General features: G+C 43.0%; 1 protein-coding gene across 3 annotated transcripts in view; it reads right to left on the bottom strand.

The window, feature by feature from the left end:
- Positions 1–15,151, bottom strand: part of KMT5B (lysine methyltransferase 5B) — a 30,730-nt gene extending 15,579 nt beyond the window's left edge. The window contains exons 1-9 of one of the 3 annotated variants that reach the window (XM_077455933.1): positions 15,011–15,151; positions 14,580–14,645; positions 7,792–8,026; positions 7,505–7,658; positions 5,405–5,570; positions 3,410–3,519; positions 3,122–3,288; positions 952–971; positions 727–863 (exon numbers count right to left, since the gene is read on the bottom strand). In XM_077455933.1, coding sequence (XP_077312059.1) covers positions 727–863; positions 952–971; positions 3,122–3,288; positions 3,410–3,519; positions 5,405–5,570; positions 7,505–7,658; positions 7,792–7,951 — 914 coding nt within the window. In that variant the 5' untranslated portion in view covers positions 7,952–8,026; positions 14,580–14,645; positions 15,011–15,151. Of the gene's footprint in view, positions 1–726; positions 864–951; positions 972–3,121; positions 3,289–3,409; positions 3,520–5,404; positions 5,571–7,504; positions 7,659–7,791; positions 8,027–14,579 lie in introns of all 3 variants that reach the window. The other 2 variants (XM_077455926.1, XM_077455941.1) reach the window with 2 other exon arrangements.
- Between the last annotated feature and the right edge of the window lie 2,030 nt (positions 15,152–17,181).

Genomic DNA, 17,181 nt, shown 5'->3' with positions numbered 1-17,181 from the left:
AGGCAAAGGCATAATGAGCTAGTATGCATAGCATACTAGCTCATTATGAATAACTTACCTGAGAACGAAGCCCCCGAAGCGGTCCTCCGTATTCCTCTTCGCCGCTGCCATGTATCCCGGAGCGATTTCCGGGTCTCGCTGTTCCGGCGCCTTGATTCGCCGGAGCCACGATGACATCACTCCCGCGCATGCGCACAGGAGCCGACACCGAGGCATATCGCCGCGATCTGCGGCCTATCGCTGCGATCTGCGGCCTGCCCAGTGCGCTTGCGCGCCGCTGTCTACCGCGCATGTGCCGCAGACAGCGGTGGCTGTCTTCAGGTAAATATCTCCTAAACCTTATAGGTTTAGGAGATATTTCTTGGACCTACAGGTAAGCCTTAATATAGGCTTACCTGTAGGTCAAAGTGGTTTGTAAGGGTTTACAACCACTTTAAACTTGCAAGATACTCCACCATTGGCATTTAATTTGTTTAAGTAGAACTAAACCTAAAAAAAACAAAACAAAAAAAAAAGTAAAACTGCTAAACAGACTCTTTGCTTCTTCTTGTTACTAGCTGTTTATTTTCTGTGCACTGCGCTCTTCAGTGTATGCTCCAGCTGGATCTGGGTGTCAATGAAACACCTGTGCACACGCGCAGCAGTTGCATCATCAATGGCTAAAGACAAGGCCAGAAATAGCATAAATCTATTTTAATAAAAGAGAATAAAAAATAAACACATTACCTTTCACAGGTGTAACATTCACAGAACTCATTGTTTTCTCCAAAAAAGCCATCCCCATAATAACAAGAGATCTCTTCGCCTGGCTCAATATCACGCAGTGCTTTGACACATGCAGTGTCACGCCCGGTTGATACAAACTGGAAGTTCAAAGCCAATATTTTATTACCATTCTCAGTAACAAGAACAAAATTCTGATAAAATGTATGCATATTGTACATCACTTACCTTGCAATTAGGTCTGCAATCTGTAGGTGGACAGGGAAACATTAAAAATTAGTATCCAAAAGACAAAACTTTTCTTAACACTCTATATGAATTGTTCGGTGCGATGGGCAGGCAGCTTTGCTCTGCAGCCACAATTATACCCCATGATGCATGCAGTGGCTAGTACTTCCAAATATAACCCATTAAAGTGAGTGAGGCTGCACCAAAACTGTATTTAACGTGCATGGTTGCGGTGTGGTGCTGTAATCTTTCAAGGATTAAAACAGGCAGCGAGGGTTGACATATCACCTCCCAGCCACCTGTCAATTACCCTCTAAAAAAATAAAAAAATAAATTAAAAAAAAACCAAACAAACAAACAAACAAAAAAAAAAAACAATCCACAGCAGACAGCATGAGATAGGTAAGGAACATTATCACAAGTGTAAAGAAGCTCTAAAAGAGTTGCTGTCCCCTATCATTCACTTTTTAGTTATATTTTAAATTACACCTCATAGGTTTCCTCAGTAACAGAACAATTAAAGCTTATGTAGCCAAAAAGGGAAAGGAGGCAAGTGTTGCTAGAGAAATAAAGTACAATATATGTGAATTTTATTGTGATGTGCATTGCCCTTCCATGTGCACCTTGCTGCAAAGGCCAGTTAGAGGTTGGGATGGTTGGCCATTTTTTTTGTACAGTTGGATGAATTAGATGCAGGAATGCATTGGCTGCCCTTGTGCCCTTGCTGGGCATCACGTGCATCCCTGTGCCTTTAAAGAGAGGTGGGCTCCCTCAAAGTACTCCGGCCCTCATCTATGCATTCTTGTTATGTGCTCCTACTATGGAGGCGCCTTAAGTTTAGGACTGCAGTACAGTAAAACTTTGTTTGAGAGCATTTTGCAAGACAGGCAACATTTTTTAATAAATTCTGACTTGATAAACAAGCGATGTCTTGAGGTGCCTCTAAGTGTAGTAATATGGTTACATTTAATGAAGGTACAACATTTGGTAACTCGCACGGTTGATGATTAAAATAGGCATCCAGGGTAAAGCTGTCCGCATAGACCATGCTCCACCATCAATGTCATCCCTTTCACGCTGTGCTCCATGAGCACTTCAAGCCTCGCTTTTAGATCTCTCTACTGCAGGGTAGTCTTCCCGGTCAGGATTGCAGACTGACAGCGGTGAGATCCGTGAGGAGGGGGGGGGGCTCTATGTGGACAGCTTTACCCCAGAAGCCTGCTTACCTAGATGTGCACGTTTTAACCATCAACCATGTGATTTGCTAAATACTCTTACTTCATTAAATGTAACCATATTGCACCACTTAGAGGCATCTCTCTTCTCTTTTATAGTCTGTAGCGTGTGCTGAATTTGGCTTCCAATCCCCTCGTGGAGGCTGCCATTTGTGGATAGACATTTTATGGTTACACAAAATATAACATTGCTAAAATCTTTTTATATGGAATATAAACTGAAGGACTTATGAATAAATGGTTGTGGAACAAATCACCTGAGTTTCCATTATTTCTTATGGGGAAATTCGCTTTGATATACGAGTACTTTGGATTACAAGCATGTTTCCAGAACTAATTATATTCACAATCCAAGGTTTTACAGAGATCCCTTGGCGTGGGCACTGCAGCGCACTCATATATTTGCAAACAAAACCCTCTGTTTTTAAAGTAAACTGTTAGACAGGGTCAATTTGGTTGTTTTGCAGGCTGGCAAGTGTGCTGGAAATCTTTTGTTTGCTTACGATAGACAAAAGATTCTGTTAAAGCTTACAATCTAAAATTATAGAAAGAGTGACAAACTGTGCCTTTTCAGATCTAATAAATCAGTCACAGAAGGGAATATTTTAGATCACATTGTATTCTTGTGTGACATGTACATTTTTTTAAATGCTGAATTTCACTTCTAGAAAAGTTGAATATGTGAAAAGTCTTGCAGGCAAATAAGTGAAGAGCACAATGGAGACTGTGCTTAGGGCAGAAACTGAAAACGAGTTTAGAGGAGCTAAGCCAACGAGGAACTAACAAGTAGCGGAGCGACCGAAGGCAAAGAGCTAAAAATGGACTAAAGAAGTGGTTTTGGCTGGTAAAAGGTTGTCACAATAATCAAACCTGGATATGTTAAAGGCAATTCCTGACATTTTAGCTGCTGTAACCCAAAAAGATTTTGAACGTACCATGGTTGATGAAGGCAGCTGGCCCAAGCCATAGCTGAGCACAGTTCTTTCTTGTTGAGTACATGACACTAAAGTCATTTTCTCCGTGACGTAGAAGCATATTTTCTTCAGCTTCAGAAAGCTCAGCTATACATCCCACAAGAAGTTCTATTTTGTCATTACGTTTCCTGCAGCAGGATCAAATATAAAAGTTTTCACCACCAAGCATTCTGGAGGTTTCTCACCAACTAGTATAATTACTACACAACACTGCATATAAAACTTAAAAATGTTTACAGACACACATACCATTCTTTAGTTGCAACAATTTTGGCTCCATTTCGTTCAGAAGAATATCGATGGCAAGGCAATATTTCAAACCCACTGTGTGTTGCAAACATCCTCAAATAGATAAAAACCTAGAACGATAAAACAATTTGACAAATTAGTCATAATGTGGACATAAAGAATAGATCTCATTAGAAAGTAAAACGTTTGTTAGGCCAGCACTTTTAAAAGGCCAAGTCCACATTTCTTACCATTGTGCCACATGGTGCCACAGAGTGCCAAGTAGGGCTGCAACTAACAATTATTTTCATAATCAATTAGTTGGCCGATTATTGTTTCGATTAATAACCTTAAAAAAAAGTGTGGTGTATAATTTAGTTAATATGTAAAGTTTAAAAAATAAATAAAAAAAAGGCAATTTATTCTTAGATATCTCTATGCAGCGGTAAATATAAATAACCAACTATATGGTTAAAGAGCTAAATATCTAATCCACTCTGAAAATAACAGACAGAAGAGATATACTAATTAAAATGTGTATATATATATATATATATATATATATATATATATATATATATATATATATATATATATATATATATATATATATATATACACACACACACACACACACTATTAAAAGAGATATACTGTATATACACTATTAGGAGGGAGAATCTGGTAAATAACAAAATAATGTCTTCCTTCAAAAAAAAAGAAAAAAAAAAAAGATGTAATTTTAAGGACGTTGGATCTTCTAATAGTTAGTGAGGTCAAATCAACGTTCATTTTCTACCACAGAAATGGGAAAATGTGGAAATAGAAGACTACTTGGTCAAAGGAATTTTTCAGACAGTATGTGGTTTTCGTTCAGAAATTACATTCATTTTAAAAAACAATGTTAAAAAACAAGTGAGAATTTCAAAACAACATTCTTTCATTCAGCGAATGTACAAAGATTTTCCAACTGAATATTCTTGTCTGAAAATTGATCCAGGTGGCCAGCATAAGGCTCAGTACACACCTACGCAGTTTGCTTTTGATCTGTTAACCCAATTATGTTACTGGCCGATTAATCGATTAATTGTTGCTTAAATCGATTCGTTGTTTCAGCCCTAGCGCCAAGACACCATCCCCTCGAAAAGCAAGATTGCAAGTTCTTCCTCCCCGGCAGATCCTGTCACTTTTTGAATGTTATAGCTGTGTGGTTCCGCCCTCAAAGCTGTATTCCGCCTTGTTCTCAATGGAACACAACTGAGGTGATCAACACACTTGTAGTCCATTTGCACTTTCTGCAGCCCCCCCAGAATGAGTCTGCAGGAGTCTGTGCATTGCACTTGTGATCCACTGATCAAGGCTGCAATGGTCTGCAGATTACCATGAAAAAAAACACACACATCTCTCTTTCTATCTGTGTCTCACACATCTACCTGGAGTTCAACATAAACATACTTGTTAGAACACCCTTGCTGACAGCACCAACAGTGGCCCCAAAAGCTCCTATGTTTGCATAGCCCCTCCCACAACATGTGTCAAGTAAGATAACATATGGCATCTTTTAATACCTACTATGTACCAGTTATCGTAGCATTATACATGTCTAGCTACTACAAGTACAGTTGATGATGACACAAGTTGTCACAAAACTAGAAGATAAAATCTCTAACAGATTTTGAGTCCATTCTGGGACCTGCCCCCCCCCCCAGTTGGACAAATGTGGTACATTTCCGTTGGGACCCTTTATTCATATAAAAGGCCAAATCCAGTCCCACTAACCCTTTTCAGTTTAAAGAAAGGCTTCTACTAAAATTCTCAACAGTAATATTGACTAAGTCCAGCAACTGCACAAAGAACGGTAAAATATTTCCCATTTTGGTTATTATTCACTGCTTATCACAACAGGGAATTACAGGTACATAGAGAGGGAAATTCTCTACACAAACAAAAAGCAGTTTACAGGCAAGTTGCCTTCCATGATATAAAGAACCTTTGTAGACAGAAAGGTAGACGTACATGTTCCTTGAAATGTTTCTCCTGTGCTTTATTCTTATTAAGAAAATAGTGTCGTGACCAGTCACCAGATATTAGATTTTTGAAGGTTTTCTCTAAATGTTCAGTTTTCTTGAAATGTTCAATCACTTCCTTTAGCTCTTCCTGCCGCCCTTTTATTGGACGAAACCTGGGGAGAAAAATAATAATATGTGCGCTGTAGGATTCCACAGATATATCACGGGAAAAAGTGCTATCGTTTTTCTTTGCAGGACTAGATCTCGTTAGCTTTGGTATTGGTAAAATGGACATGAAAACAACACACACACACACACACACACACACACACACACACACACACACAACGTGGTATTCTTTATGACAAAAAAAAACAAAACAATATAACAAAGGAAAAGGAAGAGTGGTGTGCTGGGGATGGGGGGGGGGGGGGTGGTGTCATCTGGCTCACTTCACCAGTCGTAAAACGTATTTATGTAGAAGTAGATCAATAAATGCATTAAATTTCACATGTATACTACATCCAAAAGGTTCAAACATCATAATGATCTCTTACTAACCTTACAAACAGTGTGAAAAGACTCCCAAGTTTATATTTTGACAAATTTGGTTTCATTTACACTAGTTTTCTACAGTAACATACCTACAGTAGTGTGCCTAGTGTTAAGTGGAACTAAATTCAAGCTTACAAAACACTGCTGGCAAGCAGGATTTTACTGCAAAGGAGACTTGGTATGCTTCTTCTCCAGAAAAAAAGAATAAATAACTTACCTGCTAGCAATGTTTTTGTGAATGTATACTGGGCTGTGCATCTACTGGGTGCTGGGATGAATTGACTCCCGTTAGCAAGATATATTACAATCTGGGACAGCCAAACAAGGCGATCAATTAGGTTGAACTTGGAAGAAGACTGGGAGAAGGTATTAGTGTGAACGCCAATGGACATTGTGGCCATTGCACCGCTGAAGTGGTTTCAATTTGGAAGGCAAGTCTGCAAATATGTAATGTAAGCATTACACATCACACAAATAAAAAAAAAAAATATATAAAAAAAATAAATAAAAAATAAACCCTGGGTGGATGGCAGAGTATAATTATGCTTTAGGACATTCCATTTTCAATAGGCTGCCAGCATGCACCACAGTGCAGGTGGCTCATCTATCCACATTGTAGTGCAATAAAAAAAAAACACATTTTACCACAATGCACCAATATGAATTGAACAGGCCTTCAGAACACCAAAGAATCATTGAAATCAGAATTCAAACAATGGTAGGTCAGGAAAGGTATTCAACCTGTGTGCCATATAGTTTGGGCATTTAAAAGATTTCTGAGGCCGCGTACACACGCGGGGACTGTTCGCTCAACTTTGTCCGTCAAACAGTTTCAGCGGACAGTCCGCTCAAAATTAGCATGGACGGACTTGCCCACACACGACGAACGAACAGTCCGCTGAAACCGTGCGCGATGACGTGAACGGCACGTACGACGGGACTAGAAAACGACGTCCTATACACTGCAATGCAAACTTTGGCGTGTAAATCCTTTCTGAGCATGCGCGGAACTTAGTTTGACGAACAAGCCTACACACGAGGGGACTGTTCGCTGAAACAAAGTTTCAGCGGACAGTTTTTCGGAATTTCCGAAAAACTTTGTTCAGCAGACTGTCCGCTGAAAGCCCACACACGAGCGGACTGTCCGCCGAAACACTGTTCAGCGGACAAAGTTGAGCGAACAGTCCCCGCGTGTGTACGCGGCCTGACGAGGTATAACGCCCATAATTATTGGCAGATGGAAGTGGTCAAAGAGTATCAGAGATCTTTGAAATGGAGGTCAAATTATGTATTCTGGAGTGGCGCTAGGTTGATTAGAGGTTACTATAAGTTCCCACCTTGACATGATGACTAAGCATCAGGATTTGGGGGAACAGTAGGTGCAGAGGTGATAAAGAAATTGTCACTTTCACAGATTATTGCTGGTGTCACTAGGCCGCTCTGCCACCAATCATGGCCACAGTATACAAGATGAAGAGTAGACAAAGCCAGCAATCACCTTCTAAATTGTGAGTTTTTTTTCCCCTGAAGCAACACTTCAAGAATTTGTTACCTTGTATTCATTTTGTGAGTCTGAAACCCCAAGTAGGGGTCCAGCACCAGACTTGTTGCAAGGTCATCATTTTCGCAGAGCTCTTTTGCGGTCATCCCCGATGATGGTACATAGCGGCTCTGAGTTTCAAAAACATGTGTAGATCCACCACTACCTACAAAATACACAAGAATTTCTCTAACACAAAAGGAAAAAAGCCTCTCAAAAATAAAAAAAAATAAAAAAATTAAGACTAGACCTAAAAAAAATTACAGTGACATTTATATAGAAAAAAATGGCATACTTACACCTGCTTGATCTTCTATCAGACGCATTTTTAGTGCCTCTTAAATTTCCTCTTCCTGATCTGTGCAGCTTGGCCCGACTCCGATGGTGTTCATGGGACAGCCTGCTGCCATGTCTCCTGCCATTCACTACCATGTTCTTGGATTCGCCCAACCACTTCATGCCAACATTCAGCCTGGCCTAGTTGCATTTAGTCTCACTCTGAATAGGACCTGAGAATGGGTCAAATGATTGTACCTGCAAACAAACAATAAAACGGGGTAAATTTTATATCTATACATGCAAAAGAAGAAAAGAAATTACAACTTGATTTTAACTGTAAAATACTTTTCTTGGAAGTTTGAGGGACATAGGATTCAGAGACAATTGGGCTATACTGCGGCCCACAGGAACATATTGACAAACAATAAGTGATCAGCCTGGTGTAATCGTTTACATACCCACGATGCCTTACTTTTGTAATAAAATAGTGCAAAGAGTAGGACTATAAAACAGGGGTATGGCACGTACCCCACAAACTTCCAATAAAGGGAATTTACAATGTATGAAACAAATAAATAAAAAATTATAAAAATTTCTCTCTCGATCATTGAGACACAGGATTCAGAGACAACTGGGATGTCCAAAGCATTCCTACAGAGGGCTGGGCAAAGCAACATATGTATGCTACCAGGGTCAAATGTAAAACAAAGTGGGGACTGTTTGTAGCTCAAAAAGCTGCCTGGAGGAAATTACACCCACATTTGACTTTAAAGGAGGCCTGAACATCTACCTGGTAAAAAAATAAAATAAAAAATATATGAAAGTGATTGTAAAGTCTCCTTTTTTTCCAATAAAAATGACAAACATGTTATACTTGCCTCCTCTGCAGTTGATTTTGCAAAGAGCAGCCCAGAACCGCCTCTTGTCGAGTCCGACTTCAGCTCTCCTGGCCCTTCCCCCCCCCCCCAAGTGCCCCCACAGCAAGCAGCTTACTATGGGGGCACCCGAGCCGAGGCACAACTCTGTCTATCCATTCAGAGAGAGCTGCGGTTCTGCCCTTCTCCCCATTATCTAACTGACATCGACAGCAGCGGGAGCCGATGGCACCACTGCTGTCTCAGGCAATAAAGGGGAGGGGAGTCCGGGACGGCTGAGGCAGTTGTGGACATCGCTGGATAGAGATGGGGCTCAAGTAAGCATTGGGGGGGGGGGGGGGGGGTGGCATTGCCTCTATACAGAGCCCTGTGTTGATTGGACACAATCAGCAGGTCCTGGCCATGATTGCACACAGCGGGTGCTTGCAGGGGAGCCCTAAACCCAGAAATAGACAGCAACGTACCAGTAGATCACTTTGCCTGTATGCAGTACATTGCAGGCAGTCCTTAACCCCTAGGCACTGATATGCGGCCTCTCAGTCGCCGGGCCTTGGCACAGATGGGCTAGTATTTGCATGCAATAGCGCCAATAGGCCTGTGCCAAGAGCGCTCCCGACACAGTGGCCGGCAGTTTTACGAAAAGCTCCCAATCATGAGACATTTTCAGATTATAACCACTGTGACAGCCAGTCGCACCAGTCACATGGTCTCAAGCCCCACCCCCGCCTCCCAGAATGCCAAACCCTATAAAGGGCCAATGGGAGCCGGTGCCAAGGGTTTAGAGTAATTGTAAACAATCGCCTTGCAATACAACCTATTTAGTTTAAAATAGAAATGAAGGGAAACATTTTTTGAATAGATCTAAAAATAAATAAATAAATAAAAAAAAAAAAAAAAAAAAAAAATAAAAAAAAAAAAGGTATTTATGTTTTGTTTTTTTTTTGTTTTTTTTAAAGTGATCACACTCCCTGCATAAGAGCTGGGGGGGGGGGGGGGGAATAAGCAGCAGTACACTAAGCTTCCCAGTGAGGAGCTGTGCAGTGGGGGCCTGTTAGGACAAGTTTGATCATTGGTGGAGAGCACAGAGTTTCCAGCACAGCTAGAGAACTGACCACGGTGTACTCTCCTGCTTAGTGCAATCAGTTTTGAATAGGAAAGCAAGGGGACTGGCAGGAACACCAATAAGCAAGACAACGATACTTTCTCATACAAGTACATGGTACAACAGGCACATATCAGAAATATGAAGTGTTGGGGTAACAAATGCATTAAAGTGGTCATTGACCCACTTTCATTACTTCATATAATCTCCTTGTTTCCTAATGACAGGTGCTTCTCTTCGATTAAAAAAAAAAAAAGCCTCCTTTACTGTATTTCAGAGCAGCTCCCCGCGATCATGTGACCGGCCAGCTCTCTCCTCTGCCCGGCTGAGATTCCCCCGCTGACATCAGCCGGGATGAGAAGTGGAGAGAAAATGGCGGCCGGTCACGCATTTGCGGGGAGGTGCTCTGAAATATGATAAATTAGGAATTTTTTTTTTTTTAAATAAGACACACAGACAGGAGCTCTCACTATCAAGACACAAACGAGGATTATATAGGACAAGAAAAGTTATTTGAGCAGCAGAAGAGGAGAGGGCAGGCAGAGAAGGGGGAAGAGGAGGACAGAGCAGAGCTGCAGATGATGGAGGCACATAAACTGACCATGGTGTCAGGGCTCAGCAGCCACAATAAACCACAAACAGTTTACAGGGGGAAGGGTATAGCCAGGCAGGATCAGCCAGGTAATTCAGGTGACAGAAGGGGCCAAATTACACAGCACAAGCACTGCTGTATAATAGGCTTTTTTTTTTTTGGTTAACAAACGCTTTAACATTTGATATGTTTTCTATTTTCTATTGTGAAAGACAATGGGTTTAGCATGTAAATCCTCCAGTAGATGGTGATATAATCCACTTATCTATAAATCCTATGTCCCTCAATAAACAGGAAAGAAAACCAAAATTTAATAGAATCCTAAAACAAATTTCAAACATAGAAACAAGGATATAAAGGTTTTCAACATGTTCATACTCTCCCCTCACATAACAATCACTACCAGACCCAGCTATAGCCATGTCAGGTGGCATGGTTGCAGATAGTAGATTTAGAAGAACTTGACTAACAAATTGAAGGTGAACTTCGGGTAAAACTTTATAAGCTGTTAAAACAAGCTGCTTTTTTCCCCTTTTGGGTTATTTGTTTTATTATTATTTATTTGCGGTCTGTGTCCTATTGAGGAAAATGTCCTCTCGCTTCCCTTCCTGACCCAGAAATTAAACGGGAATGGAGATTAGGTCTCACATTTTTTTTCCCTTTCTGTTACCCCCTGGCATCCCTATTCGAATTTCTTACTCCAATTCTTGTTCTGGTGGCAACTATAAAATAAAATGTTGGGTTTCCCCATCACTTTCTGCCACCAGGAAAAACAGTGTGTGAATCTGGCCAGCAGGGTCAAACATCAATGAAAACCTGATGGGAATTCTACTTTGCTCCTACGCTATCTAAAAACTTAAATATTTTTTTTTTTTTTTTTTTTAATAAAAAGCTATACATACACTTATAATTTTAGCAAAGAACTGGCAATCCCAAAAAGAAGATATGAATGTATTTTACTGCTGCCACCTTGTGGCTTTCTGCAGTATATACATACAGCAAGTTAATTGTAAACCCTTCCCTGCCAACCTTACAACTTGTACTAACCCCTATCATATTAAATAGAACAGACTAACTCATTCAAGGCCAACATCAGTGTCAGATGCCAAAAACGTACAGATTATTAAAATAGCCCCCTTTATTCACTATAAAAACAACAATATAGAAAGCTGTTAAACATGTATATTGAGGACATTGCATTATATGAATAAACCGGTACTTGTTTACTAGACCACATTTTACGTTACGCCTTAAAATTAAACCACACAAAAGAATTTGCACGTCACAATTTAAAGCCCTTGCCTTTAGGAAGCAAAACACATAATCAGGGCATGACACAGAAAGAACATCCCTCCCCCTCACTCTGTCAGCAGCCAATGAAAGCCAACAACACATACATGATTTAAATGTCCTGAAACCACACACCCAGATGTTCAGCCTTGCTCGATGGAGTCAAAGAAAAAAAAAAAAAAAAACCCCAGTTCCTCATACCACCAAGCGATGACATTGTTGCTGGACTACAATGTAGATCTAGTTACGGGTTCAGAATGAACATTATAAAATAACCTTTTACTGTCAGTATCTTCCAACTATGAGCTGGAAGACACAAACTCCCACAAAGCTCTTGTAGGACTGGTTTATAGGGAATGATTTCATTAAAAGAGTTAGCAAGGCATGTTGTTATTATTATTACAGGGCTGGAATAATGAAGGCATTGTGTGAATTGTTCACACACGCCATTTTAGTGACTAGTCATTCCAAACTACACTGCATTGACTAAGTCAGAGTATAAATTACATCAACCAAATGTAATGTCCGTGAAGAGCCCACCTCCTTGGCCTGGATCATTTATGCAGTTGTAGCAGGAGTGCTCCAAACCGTGCCCAGAAAGGGTTAAATTGTGCCCAGAACCACCTCTTCCAAGTACAGTTCACTTCAGTGTGAGCGCAAATCGTGCCAGAGCAAAGAACCCTCCATAGATCACTGTGGTATGGTTAGCAGAGGTGATGGAGTAGAATGTGCCTGGGAATACACACCTATAGCCCAGTGTGAGTGCAGACTAGCTAGGGAGAGGGGACATTCAAACTCGGACACGGTTCAGTTCAACAATGCACAGTGCAAGTGAACCCTAAATCTGGTCATGGCTTCTTTTTTTATGGTCAGTCAGTGGGCTGAATGAGAAAAGATGAACAGATTCCCTTAGCCACACAAGCAAGGCTGCTAAAGGAATCCTCCCCACTGGGACATTGAATTCTGACAGCAGGACTCTCCATTATCAGAATACACTAATCAGCGGCTGATCGAGAAAAAAAAAATTCAACAAGCCCATTTAATAAGTGTCGATCTAATAAGGAGAATCACAGGAGCAAGCGCTCTCCTAGTGCTCTCTCCCATCAGTGGCTGAGCTCAGGGACAGAGAGATTGCACTGCACATGTGCAGGAGTTCACAGGCTCCTGTGATGGGGGCATCCAATGGAAGCAAAAATGTGTAATGTTGACAGTGAGTATAGACCGTACTGACAATTTTAATTGCTTTAAAGTGTAACTAAACCCTCCTATCCTTTTTAGCCAAAGAAGCTGCCACCTTAGCTTCTATTTGATCTGCAACTGCCATGGTGTTGCACACGTGATCGGTTATGACACCACTCATTTGATGGTTTGACAGTTTGGTTAACAGCACAAGCAAATGTAACAGTTAGCAATCCCGCCACACCAGGAATTTAACTGTTTTTTAAACCGCTAAAATTGATGGCTTTAGTTTTGCTTCAAGGTGGCCATTGATGGATTGAAATTTGGCTGCTTCAGCAGAGACCAGCTGAATTGCAATCCATGTGTGGGCACTGCAGTTGAACAAAAGTCAATCTAATCGATCAACTTCTGTTCAATCGCCCTGTTGGATAAAAGTCGCTCCGTCAGCGCCTACAGTGCTGATCTATGTATTCTGACAGTGGAGGAATTAGGACTTTCACTTATGGAAGGAAAACCCTGGACTCTGATCCCAGATCAAATCCAGATGTTTCAAGCAATAAGTTAAGCCGGCCATACATGAATCAAAATTTGACCAGTTCCAGAGGGACCGCCCAAATTTTGATCCATGTGTGAGCAGTAAGGATGGGCTCAGGCGTATTCACAAAGAGCACGTGCAGAGCCCACCAGGAAGTCGGCACTGTGGAGCGCTAATCACAAGCAGTGAGACATTGTCCCACGCAGCTGTAGAGATCGGGAAACGTCTCACAGCTTGTGATTAGCGCTCCCAGTGCCGACTTCCTGATGGGCTCTGCACATGCTGTTTGCAAACACGCCTGAGCTGATCCTTAATTGGCAGGCTGGTTATACAGAAATCAATCTACCAATCACCTTCTGCACCGACAGTCTGGTGGAAGATTTCCGCATGATCAGTAGAGATGGGTTCGGGCGTGTTCAGGATCCTAGTCCCAACCCACCTTCCTGGTCCCGCCAGGAAGCCGACACTGCACACCGCCAATCACAGGTAGTAAGACATTCCCTTGTCTGTGGAGCTGCACACTGGGAAACGTCTCACTGCTTGTGATTGGCGGTGTGCGATGTCGGCTTTGTGGCGGGATCGGGCCGGTGGGTTGGGACTAGGATCCTGAACACGCCCAAGCTCATCTCTAATGATCAGTGATGTCGGCAGTAGCCAGCATTGCTGATCAGTGTATTCTGATAGCAGGGAGGTCTCCTCGCTGTCAGGACACAATCGGGGAGGATTCCACCATCCACCTCAAATATGTGGATGGGGGAAGTTCAGACAGAAAAAAAAACAAGCCACGTACAGCCAGAATTACATGAATCTGTCGCAAGTTGTGCCATTTGTCGCACGGACCAGAGACAGAGTATGGCTTACAAAGCCTGGGCACAGATCCACATTTTCTGGGGACATCCTGCACATATAATGGCCGTCTAGCCAGCAGGACCATAGGGCTACAATGAGAGTGCAGGTCAGACAGGAAGTCAGGGGCATTTAAACGTTGGCTGGCCGTCTGTTTACAAACAGATCAGATAACATGGCTCCCCACCTATGGCTGACTATCAGGCCTGACCCCACAGCACAGCCAATATGGCCTCTGGGGGGGATCAGAGGGAATACAAAAGGTGATCACACATACACACAGCTATACATGGAGAGTAGAATGGAATCCTGCCTCATACAAAACACTTAGAAGTCAATGAGAACACCAAATCATCATCATCATCACATTGTAAGAATAAAAAGAGTACCTGGGACTGAGCTGGTGTGACCAATCACCTCTCCCCTCACATGGATCCGGCGATCGGACGACAGCCCTAAATGGCACAAAACGGATTTCTAATGTAAATAGAAGTGTTGTCGATGTCGTTATGGAAACACGTGCAGGAGGGGGTCCAGGCTGCCAAGACAAACTTCACTAGACCGGCTGAGACACAAGGGGTTAAATGGCACCAGTGACGACTTGGGGGGGACGTGGGATATTTATATAAATATATATCTTTGGAAGGAAACATTAACATTCAAGATGGCGGCGGGGGCCGAGGCCGCAGCACAGCTACCGTAACAAGTAGTCCCTGGCACTTGTGTCCTTCCGCCGCCCATTCTCTGCTTCGGAGGAAGAAGGGGAAAGTTACGGCGGGGAAACGGAAAGCGGCGTCGGAACGGCGCTTGGAAGCATTACCGTTGGCCAGTGCGTGTCCCCACGGTGTGTTTCCGTTGACAGGCGTTCGACGTTGGCTACTTCCGCCTGGCTTGGGAGTGCGGCTGATTCGCCGTGTCTGAGACGGAGAGCGCGGAGGGATATGTTACGTAGTACCGGCCGGGAGAACGCGAGAGGCTCCCACCCACAGTGATACACGGCAGTGATGAGCGCTATTCATCCACTAATCCACACAGCACCGTGTACACTGCTCACCTCACTGTATACACCGCTCACCTGTACACAGCACTGTGCTCAGGGGGGGTCTGAACACACAGAGCTCCTTCACATTAATTGATTTCCCCCTCCAGCCTGGGTGTGTGTGGGGTAAACAGCCATTGTCCATAACATGCCCCCCCCCCATGACTAAATAGTAGATGGAAACCGAATCGCTTAGGCCCCATTCACACTTGTTAATTCGAATCGCCGCAATTCTGCCGGTGATCCCAAATTGCAATAAAACACACATTTGGGTGCAGTTCATTCTTAATCACTTCAATACAAGGCATTTTAACCCCCTTCCTGCCCAGGCCAATTTTCAGCTTTTAGCGCTGTAATGTTTTGCATGACAATTGCGTGGTCATGAAACACTGTACCCATATGACATTTTTTTTCTTTCTTTTTCCCACAAATAGAGCTTTCTTTTGGTGGTATTTGACCACCTCTGCGTTTGTTTTTTGTGCTATAAACAACAATTTTGAAAAAAAAAAAATCTTACTTTTTGATATAATAAATATCCTAATTTAAAAAAAAAACGTCTTCCTCATTTTAGGCCGATATGTATTCTTCTGCGCAATGAGCATATGTAGCACCTTTTACCAATAGGTAGGTGCTAGTAAGGTTTATCGAACACAGGCAAATTTAGGCAGGCCTATGCTGCATGCTAGGCCTGTCTGTTTTGATCTTGGGGCTGGGAGTGGTCAGAGTAGCTTTGGGCGTTACCACCTGCACTTCAGTCCTGAGGTGCCTCCCCTGTTTCTGAGGAGAATGTTCTAGAAAAGGCTCTGGGCCTGGAACTGGAGTGGCAGGCAGCTTGTAAGTGAGCCCTGACTAGGGATGAGCTCAGGCGTGTTCGCATGGAACACGTGCAAAGCCCGCCAGGAAGTGAGCGCAGCGCTGCGCTAATCACAGGCAGTGAGACATTGCCGGATCTCTACAGCCGCACATTGGGGCAATGTCTCACTGCCTGTGATTTGCTCAGCGCTGCGCTCACTTTCTGGCGGGCTCTGCATGTGTTCCATGCGAACACGCCTGAGCTCATCCCTAGTCCTGACCAATCCCCAATCGAGATTGGCAGGAGGCGGGCCTCATATATATAAGCTGAGGTGATTCTCCACAGGGGTCAGAGTTGGCTGGGTGAAGTGAGGAATGGCCTTATAGTCAGTCACAGGAGGCCATCCCCATCTGCGGGGGTGGGTCGATCGCAGGAGAGGCCCGGGGAGAGCTGCGAGGGAACATTGCTTCTACACGGTCATTGGTAATGGTTCTTCCACCACAAGGTCGGATGGCAGGGAACTCCAGGAGCAGAGGGGCAGGTGAAACTGGTGGTGTGCATGGTCCAGTCAAACTTCCTCATCAAGGACTCAGGGCTGTTGGAAGATCGGTGAGTGTTACCACAGTGGGGCTGGAAGTGCCTAGGACTCTGTGAAGGGAATTCTGCTAGTAGATGGTTACTAGTGGAGTCTTCATCAATACAAATGGTGGATGATGGGGAGTCCTGGATCAGAAAAGACACCGTGGAGATCTGTGTCAAGTCAATGCTGCCCGTGGGCACATGATTCGCAAGTTGGGCTGGCTGGGAACAGTCGTCCATATTTCCAAGAAGATATGCTTTTAACCCACTGGGCCTCCAGGGAGCGGTTCTGCAGGCCTAGTGGCAGTGAGCAACTAGAGTCTCAGCAGGGAGGCTTATTCAGAGTGGGCCCCTACTATTCAATAGAAGAGGATGTGTCATATTTCAATACAGTAACTAAGTTTGTGCAGGAGAAAACAAGCGTGTGGGCAGGAGGCGAAAGATATCTAAGAACATTGATTTTACACGTGCGTTAGTGATGTCTCTTCCACCACACGGTCGGATGGTAAGGTAACTCTTATGCCCTGTACACACGGTCAGACTTTCCGAAGGAAAATGCGCAATCGGATCGTGTTGTTGG

Source organism: Lithobates pipiens, unplaced genomic scaffold (assembly GCF_037356315.1).
Source record: "Lithobates pipiens isolate NorthernLeopardFrog02 unplaced genomic scaffold, aLitPip1_a1.2 Scaffold_10, whole genome shotgun sequence".
Taxonomy (NCBI): Eukaryota; Metazoa; Chordata; class Amphibia; order Anura; family Ranidae; genus Lithobates; species Lithobates pipiens.
The sequence above is the reverse complement of the archived record's forward strand: the minus strand, read 5'-3'. Positions and strand labels throughout refer to the sequence as shown.